This window comes from Mastigoproctus giganteus, chromosome 5, assembly GCF_048544385.1.
Source record: "Mastigoproctus giganteus isolate SK-2022 chromosome 5, ASM4854438v1, whole genome shotgun sequence".
In the NCBI taxonomy this organism is placed as follows: domain Eukaryota; kingdom Metazoa; phylum Arthropoda; class Arachnida; order Uropygi; family Thelyphonidae; genus Mastigoproctus; species Mastigoproctus giganteus.
The window spans coordinates 199,667,943-199,689,741 of record NC_143579.1 but is presented as its reverse complement, the minus strand read 5'-3'; the positions used below and the strand labels follow the sequence as shown (position 1 = coordinate 199,689,741).

The 21,799-nt window shown below is 36.9% G+C and overlaps 1 protein-coding gene across 1 annotated transcript in view; it reads left to right on the top strand.

Annotated features, from left to right (window-relative positions):
- LOC150085996 (two pore channel protein 1-like) overlaps positions 1–21,799 on the top strand; it is a 312,161-nt gene that overhangs the window by 187,169 nt on the left and 103,193 nt on the right. Inside the window, exon 16 of the mRNA XM_090374763.1 lies at positions 12,923–12,985. Within this exon, the coding sequence (XP_090230889.1) occupies positions 12,923–12,985 (63 nt within the window). The remainder of the gene's footprint in view (positions 1–12,922; positions 12,986–21,799) is intronic.

Below are 21,799 nucleotides of genomic sequence, written 5' to 3'. Positions count from 1 at the left end.
CAATAATGACGATCACAGCATGCACAAATTGCAAAGTGAGATACGGGGTAACAAGCAAAAAAATAGAAAAGAAGAGAAGATTCTTACAATTTATTACTGTTTTTTTTTTTTTATATGACTTAAGATTTCTGTGAAGGGGATGCACACTTCAACATAATAACATAAAAACCCACACAATTGAAGCTATAGGTATTAACACAAATACAATAAGATAGTTTAATACCTGTTTATAATTAGATGCACGAACAGAAAAGCCCAGTAACCCGGGAAGTGAAAATTGTTTTTGTTTTATGGCAGTGACCTCCAGAAATGTGCTTTGGTAAAATGTGAGCTTGCATGGGATGATAATAGTGAGATTTTGCCTTAACCCTGTAAAGTTCTTTAGAGAAAAGTTCATTTTGACTGTTATCGTGGTGCCGACTAAGAGAATAATTACAGCGGTACTAGTAAATCTACTAAGAAAAGGAAAGCAATCGATTTGGATCAGAAAATTAAACTAATAAGAATGTATGAAAATGTTCGAACATTAACAAGTATCGTGCTGAATTCAGATTTGTCAATAATAATATAGTAGCAATATGTTATTAGTCATTCCTGAGTTACACAAAACTCGACAAAGTAAGAAGTTACGTCTTACGTTACTATTATGTATGTCGAGGAGTTCTGTATTTTTGGATTAACCGTGAAATCAATTATCCGGGATTTTTTTTTACTATCAATCCCGGAAAATCAAGAGTCTACTGTATAATGATTGTTTTAGGCAATGAACTTGTTGATAAGGACTTTGTTTATCCTTAACAAGTTTCATTACGGTATTCGTATTTTTTGTTTGTGTACAAATAAAGTATATTGTATTGTATTGTATTGTTTTGCAGTATGCGTATTACTTTGATTTTGAAACCAACAATCAGTTTTTAGGTGCATTAGCATATATGAATATTGCACCTATTGTCTTCACCATATCCATCCATCTTCAAATAACTTGACTCCCTTTGAATGGATTTTCATGAAATTTTATTTATATTTGGACTTTTTAAAAAGATTTGTAAAACCAGTTTGAATTTCATTAAAATCGACAATAGAAATCAGCAATGGTTATTTCCTGTAATAGGCTATACACATAGCATTTATTGTAGCTGAAGCACTGGATGTTACGTTTTGTTGCCATCTTCTGGTTGGAGGAATGAAGTGGCAATGTGGCAGATGCACAGAAATTAAATGTTCTTGATTCTTGCATAAATGTCTTTATTTTATATACAGGAACTCCCCGGCTTACGTAATACTTGACTTACAGAAATTCGACTTTACGTAAGTTTTTGCCTTCTGATGCAAACTTCAAAAAATCGTGGAAACCTATTTTGCATCCCACAGGAATAAATGGAGGTATCTTGAAAATATAATGTGAACCCAATAACACATTGGTGGTTTTTTTTTTTTTTTTTTTGGTAATTTGTTCCAAAACCTCAGAAGTTGAAATTTCCGCTATATAATTAAGCTATTATCTATTATATAATTAAGCTTATCTCTAAAAGGTAATTTTTATAATGGAAATTGCACTATACTTTTATCATTATTGTATGTTCTGTTATAAGAATCAATTGTGAACGCTTTTGTGATATTTTTCTAAAACACATTTCTGGAGGATACGACCATAAAATAATAAAAACAATTTGCACTTTCCAATTTATTGGGCTTTTCTGTTAGTGCAGCTAATTATAAACGGATAGTAAACTCGATCTTATTGCATTTGCGATAATCCCGATAACTGGAATTCTGTGGATTTTTACGTTACGGTATTATGGTGAAATAAATCTCCTTCTAAATCTCCACAGCACTCAACTTCTACAGCGGCGGGCTTATCAGCTGGAGAGTTAATTCTGGCAATGATGCTCAAAAGGTAAAACTTGCTGACATTATGCCTGTCTTCTCCCTGTTTTTGTACTTTTATAATTTTGTACTTTTGTAATTTTTCCTGTGCATGAGATAAAATAATTGAATAAATAATTCTATTTAAATGTTCATTGAACTCTTTTTTTGCTTCAATCAAATTCACTGCACATAATTGCAAGTGCTGCATAAGCATTTAGGGAAAATTTAGTTCCCCTTCACTGAAATCTTCAATCATATAAAAAACAAATTTTCAGCATCTTCTCTTCATTCCTATTTACTTATTACAGTGGTTGAAGGGAAAGGGACCAATGGAAAGTGTAAGTGCTGGCAGTGCTAGGAAATGAAACAAAATTGATTTATAAATGAAAATGATTAATTAAGAAGTACGAAGCAGGACAAGGTTTGTCATCTACTGCATGGAATTAGGTTTGGTTGGTTGTTTGGGTTTTAATGCCGCATCAGCAACTAGGGCCATAATGTGCCAAATGGGATTAGGTCTTGCTGCTTCAACAGTGAATATACTATTCTAAAGAACATGTTAAAGAATCAGTGCATTTAAGATCAACAGTGTTCAGTTGCTGAATTATGGAAAATTATTAATAATATGGGTGGAAAATCAGATTCAGAAGCAAGTCTAATGGCCATTCAAGCAAAAGCAAGAAGTATTTATGAAGATATTAAGGATAAGTACGGCGAACGGCAAGCCAAGTTCGTGGCAAGGAATGGGTGGTTTAACAGGTTAAAACATCGCGCTAGTTTCCAAAACATTAAAGTATGCAGTGAAGTTGCCAGCGCTGATTCTTCAGCTGCAGAGAAATTGTGATGTGTTGGAAAAAACTCCTTCTAAATCTCCACAGCGCTCAACTTCTGCAGCGGTGGGCTTATCAGCTGGAGAGTTAATTCTGGCAATGATGCTTGAAAGGTAAAACTTGCTGACATTATGCCTGTCTTCTCCCTGTTTTTGTACTTTTATAATTTTGTACTTTTGTAATTTTTCCTGTGCATGAGATAAAATAATTGAATAAATAATTCTATTTAAATGTTCATTGAACTCTTTTTTTGCTTCAATCAAATTCACTGCACATAGTTGCAAGTGCTGCATAAGCATTTAGGGAAAATCCAACTTACATAGAGTTCTGCCGAACGCAACCCTTACATAAGAGAAGAAAGGACCAGACTTGAGAATCATGTGCAGAAGGCATGGCAGGAAACATGGTCTGCTTCAACAAAAGGGGAAAATACCAGGAAGTTCCTGCCTACAGTCAGATGCATGTATCCTAGAGCCCCCTCTTGGTTCCGTCCAGGTCTATTTATGTTTCTCCTGATGCCTTCAAATTTTCGAATACCGGAAGACCCCCCCCCCTCTGCACATGTGGGGAGACAGAAACATGGTCCCACATTATGTACAGCTGCAACCGTTATGAGGACCTCCGCTGTCGACTTATGACGGAACTCATATCTACCAACAAGCTGGAGCATCACCTGCTAGGTACGGGGGGGGGAGGAGTTCCTGGCCTTCATGAAGTTTGTGCAAGAGGTGTTTTCTAGGCAGAGGGCACTTATTGCTATTCATCACAACTAAAACCAGTAACTGAATGAAACAACTCTACCTAATTAAACAGAAACGTTCAAACAGAAAGATTGAGCTAACCACACTAAGGACCTTCAGAAACAGGATCAGACACAAAATTGACGCAGTTCACTGCTCACCTGTCTCAAGATCCCTCTGCGGCGGAAGATACCAGTGATCACCAAGTCAGACTTGGCTCTATGCATTTCCCGAACCTGACAAGTGGCTGTGACGTCTGAGACAAATAATTGAACATGACTATTGCTGCAGCTTGCTGCCAGGACCATTGGCCTTCCCATACCAGTGCACTCTTGCATGGTATTTTCTTTCTACTTCCAGGCGCCTCCGTGGCCAGGTGGGCAGGAGCAGCAGTGCGTAGCACACGCTTCTTGATTAGACCGAGGTTAGAGCCAGTGATCACCAAATATGGAGGATGCGGAAACATCAGGGAATGACCACCGCATATCCCCCGGAGCAATATGACCTTAGTTGCTAATGCCCCTAAAAACAAAATAAACAAAAACAATCTTCCTACTTCCTGGAGGGGGGGGGGGAGTAGAAGTCTATTGTCTCCTCGCCACCCCATTTTCTTCCCTCTGATGGGGCACGGGCATGCCTCACTGACTATCTGGAGTTGCCTTCTCTATTGACCCCACCTCTATCTTACCCCACTGGTGATATTCTGGCTTATGTTACCCATTAATGGACAAATTCAATGGAAAAGTTTGGTGAAACACAAGCTGTTGTTCTTGATATCTCAAAGGCTTTTGATCGTGTTTGGCATAAAGGTCTTCTGAACAAGCTTCCATCTTATGATTTGCCAACTGTTTTTTGTAATTGGCTATCCAGTTTTCTCTCTGAACACTCACTGAGGGTGATGGTAGATGGCTCTCTGTCTTCTAACTTCTCCACTAATGCTGGTGTCCCCCAAGGTTCAGTTCTTTCCTCCACTCTTTTCCTCTTGTATATTAATGACCTTCTTCCATTGACTGCAAATCCTATCCATAGTGGAATGCAATGGATAGGCAAATCCTATCCATTGCATTCCACTTTCCAGTTTGAGAAACCTTGCCCTGCTCAATCAGCTTCAACTTCTCGAATATCCACTACTGATTCCTTAAATGCCGATCTCCAGGTAATTCTCCAGTGGGGCAAAGACAACTTAGTTGATTTAAATCCTTCTAAAACTCAGTCTTGTCTTATATTTTGCAAAAAAGGATTCTTCTGCTCCTATGCTTATCTTTGGCAACACACTGATTTCTAGGCAAGATGATATATCTCTTTTGGAGATTACCTTGATTTCTAATCTCACTTGGCACAAGCACATTACAAATATTGCTTCCTCTGCATCTAAAAAATTTGGTTTTCTCTTTCGTTCTCAATTTTACTTTTCTTCCAAACAGCTGTTCACTCTGTACAAATCACAAATCTACCCTACCATGGAATAATGGTCCCACATCTGGGGTGGTGCCCCCAAAACCTCTCTCAGACTTCTAGATTCCATTTAGAAGAGGGCAGTTAGGTTAATTAATGACTCCTTTCTAACAGAGTCTCTCCACTCACTGTCTCATAGACGTACTGCTGCATGTCTTTTCTACAGATACTTCCATGGGCACTGTTCTTCTGAATTGGCTTCTATAATTCCTGCTCTCTCTTTGAAAACAGTCCGAACACGTGCTGTCCAACTTCAAACTCACAGAACCGACTTTTCATCTTCCTCGTTTATTCATTCAACTTCCGTTTTCTAGAACAACCTTCCTTCATACGTATTTCTGAAAATTAGTCTGCAAAAGTTCAAGTCTAATGTCAACAAATATCTTCTTTCGTCTTCTCGACCTCCAACCCAAGCATGGTACTAAGTACTGTAGGTTCCTCTCGTGTTTGGGGTTTTCATTAAAAAAAAAAAAAAAAAAAAACCAGTGGGAGTAATATTCTTGGTGTGCTTATTAGCAGTGGTTATTCATGCATTAAGAATTTATAGATAAAGAACCATTAGGTGGCAATGATCACAGTGTACTGATGTGGGGTTTACTTAAATTTATCTGCTGTCAGGGGTAAAGGGAAGGGTTTTTGCTTTCATAAAGGTGACTACAGTGGGCTCAGAGATTTTGTAAATTCTTTATAGTGGGACCAACTGATGATGTTACCAATAGCAAATTCTAAATAGGAAGCATTTGAGGAATTAACCTTGGAAGCTAATAGGCTTTTCATACCAACTAAGAAATACTGTTTAAGGTTTAGGCCCCAAATAGATGTAAGATGAACTAATAAGACTTGTGGCAGAGAAGAAACATGCATGGGATGCATATAAATATTACAGCCTATGGTCTGAAATCAAGTCACAACGGAGGTTAGGCAAGCAAAGGCAGATTACAAAAAATCTTTGGCAAAGGATGCAAAGAAAAACAGCAAAGACTTTACTTATATGAACTCTAAAAGGAAGGACCAATCAGATTGGTCCACTTGTAATTAATCCTGCTCCGATAGCTGCCAAACTGAATGAGTATTTTGCATCTACATTCACACATGAGGAATTCTATAGGGAAGTGGAAAACAGAAGCTTATTAAACTCTAACAGGAAGCTAAATGATTTTATAATAGCTGAGAGCAAAGTGGAGGAGAAATTGTTGAAGCGAAACATAAGAAAGGTACATGGAATGGATCTGATCTATCCAGTTATATTAAAGGAGATGGCCAAGGAAATAAGCAAACGATAAGCCGTAATTATGAGAGGGGACCTCCCCTAAGTCCTTTGATGGACTTAGAGGAGGTCCCCACGAACTGGAGATGTGCAAATGTATCTCCAATTCACATGGGGGGATCAAAGGGTAACACGAGTAATTACAGACCTGTTAGTGTAACTTCTGTTCGGGGGGGAAATAATGGAGTTGTTGGTTAAAGAAGCATTGCAGTATCATCTAGACAAGACTGCAGTAATAATTCAGACAGAGCATGGGTTTGTTAAGGGGAAGTCTTGTCTGACCAATTTGATTGGATACTATGATGTGGCCACAAAAGAACTGAATGCAAAAAATAATTTTGATATCATATACTTGGATTTCAGGAAATATTTTGATACTGTTATACATGGAAGAGTACTGTACAAATTGAGCAGTATGTCATTAAGGGCAAGTTGCTACAATGGATAAAAGGATGGTTGAATGGGAGAAGACAGAGTGGTGATCAATGGACACCGCTGTTCGTGGACTAATGTTCTTAATGGAGCTCCCCAGGGGTCAGTCTTGGGCCCATTATTGTTTTATATATTTATCAAGGATATTGATGAAGGTATATCAGGCCTAATGTCAAAGTTTGCAGATGATACAAAGGTTGGAAGGGTTGTTAACAACATTAATGGCAGTATGCTACTGCAACAGGAGCTAAAAAAGTTTAGTAGATGGGGCTGAGAAGTGGAAACTGAAGTTTAACATTGACAAATGCAAAGTACTGCATATAAAGGTAAAGTGCAGCCATTATCAACCCACTGCAGGATGGAAGCCTCCTCAACAATTCATGCTGAGGTAAATGGACCATAATCTGCCACGCTGGTCCAGTGCGGGTTGGCAGATCGACCATATTCAGCAGTCAGGGGCTTGAAACCCGGTCTACTCAAAGAGCATGTGCTACTGCACTCCCACTCCTGACCACTCGGCTACGGAGGCCCCAGAGAAATGTACCAGCTATGTGGTGTTACACCCAGGGTAGTGGAGAATGAAAGTGACCTGGGGGTAATTGTGCTACAGTATCATGTGAGGTTTTATGAGTAGTGCAGACAGGCTGCTGATGGGGTCTTGTCAATGATATACCGGAATTTTGCAATGATATACCAGATAATCACATCATTATCCCAAGTAGGGATAATGATGTGATTATCCCCTTATATAAGGCCATGGTCAGGCCACACCTTGAGTACTATGTACAAGTCTGGAGACCTCATTTTAGGAAGGTTGTAGAGTTGCTTGAGTGAATACAGAGAAGGGAAACAAGATTGGTGAGGGGAACGAAGGGGTCCTCTTACCAAGAAAGACTTAAGTCCTGCAAATTGCATCATCTGGAGACTAGCCACCTGTGAGGTGATCTGATTGGGATTCTTCCTCTAGATGTGCAGAAATTGGCCTTTAGCCAGCGGGTAGATTGCTGGAACAAACTACCATCTGTCGTGGAAGTTGATAGCTTAAATAAATTCAAGGAAGAAGTGGACAGATTTTTGGAGCAAATGGATGGGTGAAATAGGAAGATTTTTTTTTTTGGCTGATGCTGTATAAATTTTTTTCTTGCATCATATGCCTGTACTAAAACTAAACAGTTGTGGTGTTTAGACACTGGTCCTGTCATATTATAGCAGTGCACGACAGTCTTCGTCACTTAACATTATTCATAATAAAGAATGTTATTTATACGAGTCAAAAAATACAAGTTATACATTTGATTTTTTTTTTTTTTTTTTTTTTTGTCCATACAGTCTTCTACAGAGAGAAGTAATCCTTTGTTTCCTGGTCATAGATGTATATACCCATGATTTGTCAGCAACAGCACAAAGATTTTGACGTACAAGAACTCCCCACTCTCTGTGCAGATGTAGGCATAAACTTCGCTGAAATACTTTGCATTCCCAAATTGTATATTAAAATTGAAATATTAAAAAATAATTTTGCTATTATTGTATTGCCATACTATCAATATCTGTACTTATCTCATGTAGTTTATATATAACTGATGGGACAACTATAGTCACACATGTGTTAGCAAGCTAAATAGTAGCTTTCAGAAATAAAACTGATATCTGTTTTCAGTTATTTCATTCTTTGGAATAATTTCAGATAAACTATCTATGGGATCTGTAGAAAAGGCATATAGCAAAAACTGAATATTTATATATATGAGAGAGTGAAGGAAGGAAGAGAGTTTGTAAGAGACGGGTCATTAACTTGACTGTCCTCTTTTATACCACCCCAGATATAGAGACAATATTCTGTGGTAGAGTGGATTCAAGATGTGTACAGTTAGTAGTCTGTTTGGAAAAAAATTAATGTTGAACAAGAATAAAGTCTAGTTTTTTTGATGCAGAGGAAACATTTTTGATATGCTTATCTAAGAAAGATTAGAAGTCAAAGTTATTTTCAGTAAAGATAAATAATCTTGTCTTGAAATCTGAGTGTTAGCATTAGTACTGGCAGATGCTGCAAGAAAGCAAGCTTATACAGCATCAGCAAAAAAAAAAAAAAAAAAAAAAAGTTGTAATCATGAGAATGTCAGAACTTTTTTTTATTTTTTATTTTTAGAAATAAGTCACAACTGAGTTTTGGACAGATTGAGGTTAACTATATCTACTGGAGAATTATCTGGGGATAAGCATTTAAGGAATGTGTGGTAGATATTCAAGAAGCTGTAGCTTTTTGGGCAAAGTAGGGTTTCCCAAACTGGCAGGAGGAAGGAATATAGTGCTCTATCATCAGTAAAACTGTAGATGTGATTTCAGTTCAGTGGAAGAAGATCATTAGCATACAGGAGGAAAAGAGTGGATGAAACAACAGAACCTTACGGAACTCCACCACGAATTGAAAAATTAGAAGATAGAGTACCACTACTTACATACATGTTTGTTTGTTTGGTTTTTAGGAGCATTAGCAACTAAGGCCATATTGCTCCAGGGATATGCGGTGGTCATTCCCTGACCTTTCCGCATCCTCCATATTTGGTGGTTATGGGCTCGAACCCTGGTCTAATCAAGAAGTGTGTGCTACGCACTGCTGCTCCTGCCCACCTGGCTATGGAGGCACCTTTACATACATACATGTGTATGCACACATGGTGAGTTGGCATAAAGATAATTGGCTATTGCAGTTCTAAAACAAACTTTGAATTGAAAAATTGTACAACTTTTCTTTTAAGTTTTAAACAATAGCAAAAAGCTTGGAGGACATAGACCTAAATACCACAGTGCAGATGTTCCCAAACTTAGTTCACGGCACCCTTAGTGTCCCAGTAATTTTTTCACGGTTCCCCTAAGCTAAAAGAAATAGCTAACACAGTGGTTTTTGACTTTTTAATTATCCGATTTTGTGTGTGTGTGTGTGTGTGTGTGTGTGTGTGTGTGTGTGTGTGTGTGTGTGATAAGAAAATATATGTTATACGATAGTTATTATAATAATATAATTATAAACAAAATTACAATTCATAATACAGATTATATATACTTTAATATTATATTTTTATTCTTTATATAGAGGTTCTAAATAACCTTCAATTATAGATCACCACAAGATTAAAAAGATATGGTACAATGGATATCGCTTAACCTTTTTATAATGAAATAAATTTATAAATTTCAAAAAAAAAAAAAAAAAAATTAAGTAACTTAAGCCCAAATTGCATGGCACCCCTGGAATGTTGTTGCGGCACCTTGGTTGAAAACCACCACAATAGTGTTTGGAAGATTTGTAGCCAAGTGAGGTTAAAAACCTCTTGACTGGGGGATTAAATCTTTTTATGCTACAAAGATGCTATATAATCTCTTTATGTAGCATCTTTGTAGATAATATTTAAGTCAGTTCTATAAGTATTTTACATTAAGTTTTACTTAGATTTTGAATTTATTATACTGTTTCCTTGCTAATTTACCATTCAGGTCTATTACTTAATAAAAATGTGCTTTGTTTGTAGGGTATCAGGAACACAACTACCCATTACCACATTATGCCTACAGGAATACATTACTTAGTGAATACTTGACTAACACAAGCTTTTCCAGGAATTCTTTACTTGCATTAGTCAAAGTGGGATATAATGCATTCAAGACCATAGGATACACTCCCCCCAACAGAAAATGGCTAAACTTCCCCTGTGTGTTATAATTCAAAGATGTGCATTCAGAGGTGAGAGAGAGAGAGAGAGAGAGAGAGAGAGAGAGAGAGAGAGAGAGAGAGAGGGGGGGGGGTTTCCAGATCAGACTATATATTGTTGCCTGGCATATCTGAGTGAGGTCTTATGTATCTCACTGGAACTTGCTTTTTTATAACCAGTAAAAGATCAATAAAATCTTCCTTCTTTCTAGAAACCTGAAGTATTTTAAGAAATGGACTCTGCAACCCTTGATGATACTGAAGATGACTCTTAAGAAAGAGAAAGTTCAATATGATAACATTGATAATGATGGTTGTAACAGCGATGCCATGCCAATGAGTTTTTGGAGTTCTATAATTAGTAAATTCATTATATACTGATATTTTGGTTTGCCAGCCCTTGTGAATTTGTGTTTAAGACATATGTAATAACACCCCCACCCCCAATTTTTTTCCTAAAACCTGGGTGCATCTTATGGTCTGGATAATACAGTATGTGCTACAGTTTTTACTGCACTAGAATTTGGTAGTATGAACCAGAACTATAATGCTAAATACATTCTACGTTGATATCAATATTTGTAAAAGAATAAGAAGCTTACCTCAATATGATACGTAGAACACTTCTGTATGATACTCTCCAGAAATTAAAATGAGAACAATTAAAAAATCGGAAATCTTATATTACAGTAAGAAATAATTAAAAATCAATTGAACACAATTAAAAAGCAATTTAACGCAATCAAAAATTAAGTAAAAAATTAATTTAACGTAAAAATTGCAAAATGATTTTCCGAGGAAGGAAAATCATTTTATAATTTTTTCATTAAATTAATTTTTTACTTAATTTTGATCAGGAATTAGCATATTATTTCTATCCATCACAAAACAAACTGGCCACAGACCAGCAACTGATACTTCAACCATCCAAAAGTCAACAGTTTACTCATTGCCCCAGTTAGCATTTTCAAGTCTGAAGAAGAAGAAGAATTTGTTGCTTTACTGATACAAGTAAAGCAATAATTGAAACTTTTGCTGTATTGTTCTAGCAGTGTATAATTTAGGTTGGTAAGAAAAAAGTTTCTCTTTTCATTTAAATTTAACTCAGGCCAATAAATCAAAACATTATCAATTTAAAATTAAATTAGTGTGTGTGTGTGCATTTAAAAATAAAAAGATATCAGGCTGTTATAATTCCCCCCCCCCCCATTAATTGCATATATTTATGTGATACTTAAAGATTAGATACACCATAAACAACTCTTAAAGATATGATGCATACTGAAAAGAATTCAGTGCTGGACATTATTGGGTTAAAAGAAATTTGTTTTACTTCAGGATATGGTGCCTCTGTAGCCAGGTGGGCAGGAGCAGCAGCACACGCTTCTTGATTAGACCGAGGTTCACGCCCGTGACCACCAAACATGGAGGATGTGGAAAGGTCAGAGAATGACCACCGCATATCCCTGGAGCAATATGGCCTTGGTTGCTAATGCTCTTAAAAACCAAATAACAAACAAAGAAACTTCAGGATATGAATGGTGAAATTAGTATTCCCTTAAGTGAATGAAAAATTTATTTACTTTTAGTTAAAGAGTGAATCATTTTTCCCAGTTATGATCTATAAATTCACTCATCAATTAGGATTAATTATTATCTTTCTATACATTAAAATAATTTTCTTCCTAGTGATTGTATTCAGCCAATGGGAGAAGAGAGATGCGGGTTACATGGAAATATGTAACAAATACAAAAATACATAACAGAAGCTTGTTTTACTGTGGTAAAACAAGTTTCTGTTTAAGCGTGGTCACACGCTATGTTTATCTAACTTGACCACGCAGTACCGTTCTTGATTTCCGTATGTAACGTATTTATTTAAATTAACTAAATGCGACAAGGCATAATATTTTAAGAGTTTAAGATTCTATATTTATATAATGTTGGTGTAGATACACCATAAACAACTCTTAAAGAAAAACTATGATTGCAGTATGAAAGACACCCACCGATGAAAAGTCAACTAGCTTTGAAACGGTGCTGTCTGGGTGGTGGTGCCCACCGAGAATAAGTAACAATAGTCTTCTCTATTTGTGAAGCTTTACTTATTCGAGGTAGTGCAATACATGGCAACTCATTGTGAAGGATGAGCACAATATGAGATACAGATGAAATGATGCCTTTCACACTACGATCATAGTTTTTTTTTAAGAGTTGTCTATGGGGTATCTACACCGATATTATATAGATATAGTAACGTATTTATGTATTCATAGATGAGGAAGAGAGACACAGTGTCGAAATCTTCTGTAAGTATTTTATTTTATCAACAGAAACGAGTGCAGTGAGCAGGGTGCAAAGCTGCCTAGTAATTACTATTATTATTTTAAATATCAGATAACTTTGTTAGATATTTTATTTATTGCTATTGTTACATGTTTAGCTGAATAACATGGCATAATAATTGCTAAAGTCTGAAACATTTTTATATGTGTGTGTGTAAACACACAATTACTGTTTTTTGCAATTCTAACCATACCTGACTTTGTGAAAGTTATAGAATATAAAATTTATATATTGTTGTAAAAAAAAAGTATTATATTTAATTCCTTTTCCTTAGCTATTCACCATATTCGAGTTGGAGAATCTCTGGGAACTTATATTTCTCTTGGCTTTATTGTATGTAAGTAAATATTTATTAATTTATATAACTTTCATCTCAGCAATTTTTATGATTAAATAACAAAATATTCAATAAAACAAAGATTTAATTAAAATGGCTTTAGTCACATTTTTCTAAGGCACATTTCTGGAGGTCACTACCATAAAACAATAAAAACAATTTGAAGTTTCCAGTTTATTGGTCTTTTCTGTTAGTGCAATAAATGGGTAGTAAACTCGATCTTATTCATTTGCAGTAATACTGATAGCTGGAATTCTGTGTTTTCACATTATTATGGTGAAATGTGTTTCCCCTTCACTGAAATCTGTTCTTCATTTTTATATCTAAACTTCGTCTCACTTGCATGTGTTGTGTTAGTTCCAATTTGTGTGTGCCGTGTGCTTTGTTATTGATTGACGCTTATCTTTTCTACTGTTTTAAATTTTACTACCAAAAAAAAAAAAATGTCAGTGAACAGAAAGAGTATAAAAGATAGATAAGTTACGAATTATAGCAGTGTACAATAAATTTAACTTAGGCAATATGTCTCAAAGGGAAGTGGCAGTACAATTAGGAGTGCCTCAGTCATCTTTATCAAAATTGTTAAAATCACGTCACACATTAAACACTAATGTTGATTAGTGAAACCAGAAAAAGGAAACATGGAGGGAAATGCCTAACTGAAGATGAAGCTCTGTTCGTTTGGTTCAAACAGGCCAGCTTGTTTAATGCGCCAATCAATCGTAGCATTCTTCTTCAAAAAGTTAATGATTTTGCTGAAAAACTACGAAGAGTTTAAGGCAATGGATGGATGGATGGTTGACAAGATGGAAGGAGAGGCATGATATTGTTTACAAAAACTTCACGGAGAAAAACAGGATTCTGATGGTTCTGCAGCTTGATACCTGGTTGAAAACCTCTTGGCAAACTATGTTAAGCACTTATAATCCTGAAGACGTTTTTAATACAAATGAAACAGGGTTGTACTACAGGGCTACTGCATGATTTTTAAAAATTCTTCTGTATCTGAAGGAAAGAAGATCAAGGAAAGGATTACAGTTCTTTTAACATGCAGCATGACGGGAACAATCAAGATGAAGCCGTTAATTATAGGCAAGAGTAAATCGCCTAGATGTTTTAAAGGAGTAAAACAACTGCCTGTTGAATATGCCAATAATACCAATGTTTGGATGACAGCTTCTTTATTTGAAGTTTATCTTCGTAAATGGGATTTGAAATTGGATAAGAAAAACAAAAAAATTGCATTGTTTTTGGACAACTCATCACCACATCACTGATTCAACCTCTCGACCAGGGAATAATAAAAACCTTTGAGACCTTTTATAGATCGGATATGAGGTGAAGAATCATATAACTGTTCTAGATGCACTTCATATGACAATGAGTGCCTGGAATGGTTTCCGAAACCTGCATTAGCAACTGTTTCAAAAAATGTGGATTAATTATTCATTATGGGCAACTAAGTCACGATACTGAACACGTTGAAAAGCCTGAAGACATGCGTGAACAGGAGTTTAATGATTGGATGGACATAGATGGTGATCTACAAGTTACTACAGCTTTAACTAATGAAGAAATTGCCCAGTCTGTTACTGATAATTTCGCTGAGGGGGAGGAAAATGAAGATGAACCCGAATGAATTCCAGTTACAAAACGGCAAACTCGTGAAGCTATAGCTGTCTTGAGGAGAGCGTTGGAAGGAACTGGTGCAAGTGATCGTGAATATAGACTGTTATACAATATCGAAAAATCTATAAATAGACTTTGTAGTGATAATTTAAAGCAATCTAAAATGTGACTATTTTAAATTATAATCATATTACAGTGTTATGATTAATTAAGCTGTGTATGTAAGTATAAATTTATTTTTATTTTGCTAACCTGTGGATAATACTCTTCCGATTTTTGCATATTATTTAATTGGTAATAAAGTGTAAATTTGCGCTTTATATCTTTATTTTATAGCCACTGGATAATATTTGTCGATTTTCGCTTATTAGAATCAAAATTCAATTTGCAAACGTGATCACTATAACCGGTGCTTATTGTGCGTGTGTTTGTGTGTGTGTGTGTTTGTGTGTGTGTTGAATAATTCAGAAGATGAACTGAAAATCAGTTACTTTTTTTGCATGGGGACTTTATGATTTGCCTTTATAGTAGATAATTTGCCTTTATAAAAAAAAAATCTTTCTCTGAAATTTTCAACCACTTTAAGGGGTTAAATCTGGGGGAAACTGAATTGTTAACCAGTTCTTCGAATGTCTCCCCCCCCCCCGGGTTTTGCCAATTGAATCTAATCATACCCTTTTAGTCTGTGGGGGGGGATTAAGTGCTAAGAAGCATTTCTGTCACTGCACTCATTCACTCCTCCCCTTTGTGAAAGACTACGTTTTTGATGAAGTTTCCAAATTCACTTGATTTCTTTTTCTTTCTATGATATTTGTTGGCAAGTTGTTCACTTGATCTTGATATCTAGCTTTCGTCAAAATGGCTAGCATGCATTCCAAGAATGTTTCATCAGAAATCTTATAAACGGTAGGACAATGAAGTAGTTGACAAAAAAAAAAGCACAAATATCTCAGGTAACAGCTGATGCCACAGAAGCCGAAACAGTTCCATTTCGCAGTCGCAAATAGATCCACCATAACAAACCTCATGGCCACACAAACATCAATTCTTCAAGCCTTCGAAACTAAATCAGAATTAGCTATTGTGTATGCTGATATTGAAGCTGCTTTTGACAGCCTAGACGTCACAGCCCTTCTCAGTCTTCTGCAATTCTTCTTCAGGATTAATGGAGACCTACTAGCTTTCTTCACCACCTTATTGAGGAATAGAAGTGTTCACCTCACATGAAGAAAACCCACTTTACAAGAAAAATCAATGCAGGAGTCCCACAAGGTGGCGTCCTGTCTGGCCTTCTCTTCTCAGCCATTCTAATTCCTTTCATGAATCCCGTGATGATGCTCTAATATATGCCGACAATATAAAGTTTCTTACCTTAATCCCACCGTCTGCAAACCCAATGGCAATTACGTATTCGATCACAGAGAACTTGACCGCTCTTTCAACCTACTTGAAGATACCTTAACCCTTCAAAATCTGCAATAATGATTTACTCGTTGAAACAGCAACCAACAGTAATTCAACCATCAGTTTTGAGTACTCTCATCCCAGTGGTTACCTGCCACAAGGATCTTGGTGTCTATTTTGATCTGAAGCTGAAATTTAATGTTCACACAGAATACCTCTGGAAGCGATTTGACACCCTACGCTGGAGAGCTGCCGCCTCCGTAGCCAGGTGGGAAGGAGCAGCAGTGCGTAGCACACGCTTCTTGATTAGACCGGGGTTCGAGCCCGTCACCACCAAATACGGAAAGGTCAGGGAATGACCACCGCATATCCCGGAGCAATATGGCCTTAGTTGCTAATGCTCCTAAAAACCAAATAACTAACTAACTAACGCTGGAGAGCAAAGCTACACTTACTTCATTCCAACGATGCCACAACTACTACCAGATATCTTCAAACCACTGTTTATACGCTGCTGAAATTTGGGCATCTGCATCGCCCTCACTTCAAAAACCAGTGTTATCGTGTGAATGCTGGACCCTGAAATGGGCCACAAATACGCATCGCCGACCCCTCAATTGAGAACAACTTGACATGGTTGAGTAGCTAAATGTACCCAGGCTCCCGAGGTTAATTGACAGCAGGCGTTTAATGACTACATTAAAAATGTACATAGGAGTCATAAACACCCCAAACATCTGGGATTTCTGTCATTGGCACAATCCTCTGCCATCCTTGAGGTCAGAGCCCACACTAATCCTCAAATACAACCAGTTGAAACTGTGTAGTCGGTTCCTACCTGCCCAGGCACTCCCCAAAATTCAAGCACTGCTCCGTCTTGGAGTCAATTTACAGAAAATGGCTACCGACTACAAATACCATCACATGTTCCTCGAGTGGATTACATCTGTGGAACTGGGATAAATTCCTCCAAACTGGGTTACGACATTCAATTCCTCTTTATATTTTCCTATTATTATAATTTAATTTTTACATTTTTAATTTTGTGTAACTCATTATTTCCCATGTAACTGTAATTTTTGCCAATTTAATCACATATATAATGTAAAACTCCTGTCCATGTTGCCATGATGAGAATTATTGTCACTAGTACATGTACCGTACTTAGCAGCAATAAAGAAGTTTAATTAATTAATTTAATTAGTTATTTAGTTTCAACAGATTTATTAAATTTTAGCACTAACTTTGTTACTATTAAGTACAAGTCACGTGTGTTTTGACATGACTTGTACTTAAAATTTATAAATCTATCAAAACTAAAGAGCTGAAATTGGCAGGACACATAGCTCGAAGACCTAACGGATGGACTAAGAAAATAACAGAATAGTACCCAAGAGGAGCTAAAAGAAAACCTGGAGGACAACAACAGAGATAGATGAAATTCAAGAGGTTGTGGGTAGTAAATGGATGGCCATTGCACAAAACAGAAGGAACTGGAAAGTTGCTGGAGAGTCCTTCATCCTGCAGTGAATTGAAAATGGCTGATGATGGTAACAAGTCTGATGTGATTACTTTATGTCCTTTAGACTTGAATTCACAAATTTGGTCACAAATTTACTCACTTTTCTATTATGAAAATAAATAAACCCTTAAAATTCTCTCCAGTTATAACTGATGTCATTGTTCAAAAAGTTGATGTGCAGAAAGATCTGGGTGTTTTTGGAGTTCTACAATGGATAAATTCATTACACTAATATTTTTGTTTACCAGTCCTTGTGTATTTGTTTCAGACATATGCAATAATATATGATACAAACATTGGCAGGATAGTTAACAATAGAAGCTGCAATTTGCAGAACTGAGGGTGAGCTACTGCAACAAGATCTAGGAAAATTGGGTCAATTGGCTGAGAAATGGCAGTTGAAGTTTAACATTGACAAATGCAAGGTACGCATATGGGTAGCAGTAATCCCAGAGTAACATACCAACTGTGTGGTGCCATATTCAGGGTAGTGGAAAATGAAAAAAAAAAAAAAAAAAAAAAAAGACCTGGGGAGGGGATAATTGTGCAGTCAGATATGAGATTTCTGAGCACTGCAGACATGCTGCCAGAACAGCTCATGGGGTTTTCTCAATGATATGCAGAAACTTTACTAGCAGGGATGGGATAAGGAGGTGATTATCCCTTTGTACAAGGGCCACAGTTAGGCTGCATCTTGAGTATTGTATTCAGTTCTGGAGGCCTCACTTTAGGGAGAATGTAGATCTGCTGGAATGGGTGAAGGGAACAAAAGGGTGCTGTTATCTAGAAAGGCTTCGGTTCTGAAAATTGTAACTTCTGGAGATTAGGCACCTGATTGAGGTGTTTATGGCCTTGAATAGATTGAGTAAGCTGAATGTGAGTGGCATTATTCTTCTTGCTGAGACTACACACACAAGGGGTCATAAATTTAAGTTTGAGGAAGGATGGTTGCAGAATAGATGTGTGGAAGTTTGCCTTCAGCCGGCTGAGTTGATTGTTGGAACAGGCTTCCATATGTTGTGGAAATGAAGGGTTTGAATAAATTCAAGGCAGAACTAAACATTTTTTTTTTTGGCTGTTGCTATATAAGCTTGCTTTCTTGCATCATTTAATGAAATAGCAAAGGATTTATCCCAACTTGAATGTTTGGAAAAATCTCTTATATGGGAACGTTTGAGCTTTGAATCATAAGTAATTTTTGATTATATAAAAGACATACACTGAGTGATCACTGAATTATGACCACCTCTATGAAAACTGAATGCGACCCATTGAGCACGTGAGGTACAAGAGTACGGAGTTAGTCGACCTAAGTAGCATAGACAAGGTATCAGTGGTTCAGTAGGTAGTAAAATTCTGAGCATGATGAGTAAAAGGAAGGATTTATAGGACTTTGATAAAGGACAGATTGTGGGTGCTCGACGAACTGGTGCCTCGATTTCCCAAACAGCTGAACTGGTAGGGTATTCAAGAGCTGCCCGATGGCAAAACTGCAAAGGGCAGCAAAAGGTTGATGTTAGAGGTGAGCGCCGTGTCGGATGACGCAAACAGGCACAGCACCGTGGAAGGGTTGACTACCCAATACAACACGGGCCAACCCGGAACAATATCTGACATGCCCATGCGTCATACGCTCTCACGCATGGGCTATACCAGCAGATGGCCCCTACGGCAACCTCTCCTAACCAAGGTTCATCGGCGTAAAAGACTAGTGCAAAGAACTTGCAAGTTGGACATTAGAAGACTGGAAGTAGGTGTGCTGATCAGATGACTCATGTTATTTACTCCACACTGTGGATGGTCTTTTATGGTTTTATCATCAACAACATGAGGCTCTCGATCCATCGTGCATAATATCAAAAGTGGAGGCTGGTGCAGGCGGTTGTATGGTGTGAAGCATGTTTCACTGGCAGGAGCTTGGACCACTGGTCTCTGCTATCGTCAACTGCTTGCTGACTGGGTACACCCCAATATGTTACACTTTTTCCCAAATGGCCATGGTGTCTTCCAAGATGATAATGCGCCAAGCCATCTGGAACTTGTTGTGCAGGGATGGTTTGAGGAGCACAGTTCTGACTTCTAGCATATCAATTAGCCTCCAAACTCCCCCAGTATCAATCCCATAGAGCACTTGTGGGACACTGTGAAAAGGCATGTCAGGCATCTGGATACACCAGTCGCCTCCATACCTGCATTGCTGACCGCATTACACACAGAGGCGCTTCTGTAGCCAGGTGGGAAGGAGCAGCAGTGCGTAGCACATGCTTCTTGATTAGACCAGGGTTCGAGCCCATCACCACCAAATACGGAGGATGTGGAAAGGTCAGGGAATGACCACCGTATATTCACGGAGCAATATGGCCTTAGTTGCTAATGCTCCTAAAAACCAAATAACAAACAAACAAACATTACACACAGCTTTGTTGGCCATGCCTCCCGAACACTTCCGACTTGTTGAATCAATGCTACGTAGGAGCTGCTGTACTGAGGGCAAAAGGAGGACTTACGTATATTAGGTAGGTGGTCATAATTCAGCGATCACTCAGTATATGTTCAATATATATTCTATAACTATTCAAAAAAAACCTTCTTTTATAATTAAATTTTTTTAATAAAACCCTTTGATTATTCTGAAGCATATTATGGTCCACCTTTTAGCATCACATCCTGTGTTTTAGTAATATGAGTTGTTTCTGCATAATTCAAACATAGTTTTATCAACTGTATTTTAAATTATAACACGATAAGGTCTGCATCCATGCTTTGCTCATTTCAACATAGGATTCGAGCTATAGATTGTCTAACCCAGTTGTAAAAATATTAATAAAATTCTGGTGGTCTTGCCTTATTTCAGAATTATTTAAAACACTGGGCATAAAATCTCCAATTATGATTTAGCCTGTTGGTCTTTACTGTCTTTAATGCAATTCAGAAGGCTCGAATGCATCTTTTGGAATTTTCGCTAGCTCATTTGTGGAAAGAGTTGCACAAAGGGATATGTGGTATCTGTAGTAATCCTTTTGTAATCGGATAGATTTGAACCACTTCATTTTTAACCCCTGGCTTGTGGCCGTGAAGGGTATTTTGTGTACGGTGTGTGCCTTTTGTATACAATAGAGTTCTTCTTTTATGCATGTCCTTAATAACTTGATCCTTGCTGATGCTATAATTATTCCAGAAGTTGAAGGCTTTATGGGATCATTTACATGGAGACTTTTAAGAATGACATTGTGGAGCCTACATGCTTTGAGAAACATAAGTTTAGAACAAGGTTTGCATCTGCACCTGACTTTCTCTGAAGTTTTCATCACTAGGGCTGTGTTGGATCCATATGTATATCTAACTTAACTATCTGAAGACATTATATAGGCAGTGATTTAGCATTAATAGTAGGGAATGCAAATTACACTACATTGTTAAAAAAGCAATAATTTGATCACCATCAGTTTTTGAAAAAGCTGCACATTTCCATCCTCAGAGTGGCTAAAGGATATTCAGGGTTGCAACCTGCTTTTATATTATTACCACTTTTAAAAAAATACTTTTTAAATACCTTTAATAATGTTATTTTTATTTTACTTATTTTTCTTTAAGTTTAATTTCAGTTTCAATTTGCTTGACTTGACAAATTTCATTATTATTATATCAAAGGTTTGTTTTTTAGTTTGCCCCATATCATTTGCCCTTTCCTTAGCACAAGCTGATTTTCTGTAATTACTGCTAGTGATTTATCTCTCCAAAGGGGAATGCTCTATGCTTCCCAGCAACAATTGTTCACTTTGAGTTTTGTGTCACAAGTCCACCCAGTCTTGTTTTACGCAGTTCCTGCTATCAAAAATTGTTCTAACAGAGCTATCCTCATATGTCTCTAAAAACATCCTTTGTTTATATTAAAATCTTAGTGTTGTGTGTTTGTCGAGTGCAGTTGTGATGTCACTGATTGTGATAAAAATATAAATGCATTCCTTGAATGGAAGTATGTAACTATTTCCAAAACTGTGAGTGACAGTTTTTTTTTTTTTTTTTTTAATAATGCGATTTGTGTTCCTTACTATTAATTCTAGGTGACCATCCTTTATGGGAGAATTTAAAACAGATAAAACAGGACAAAATATTGAGAAAGTATTTTATAAGCACAACCTATGATGCAAGAAAGCAAGCTTTTAAATGATGAGACGCTTACATGAATCAGCGCAGTATCAACCACTACTGACAAGATTGTAGCAATTGTTACAAGATTACTTTAAGAAAAAAGTAAT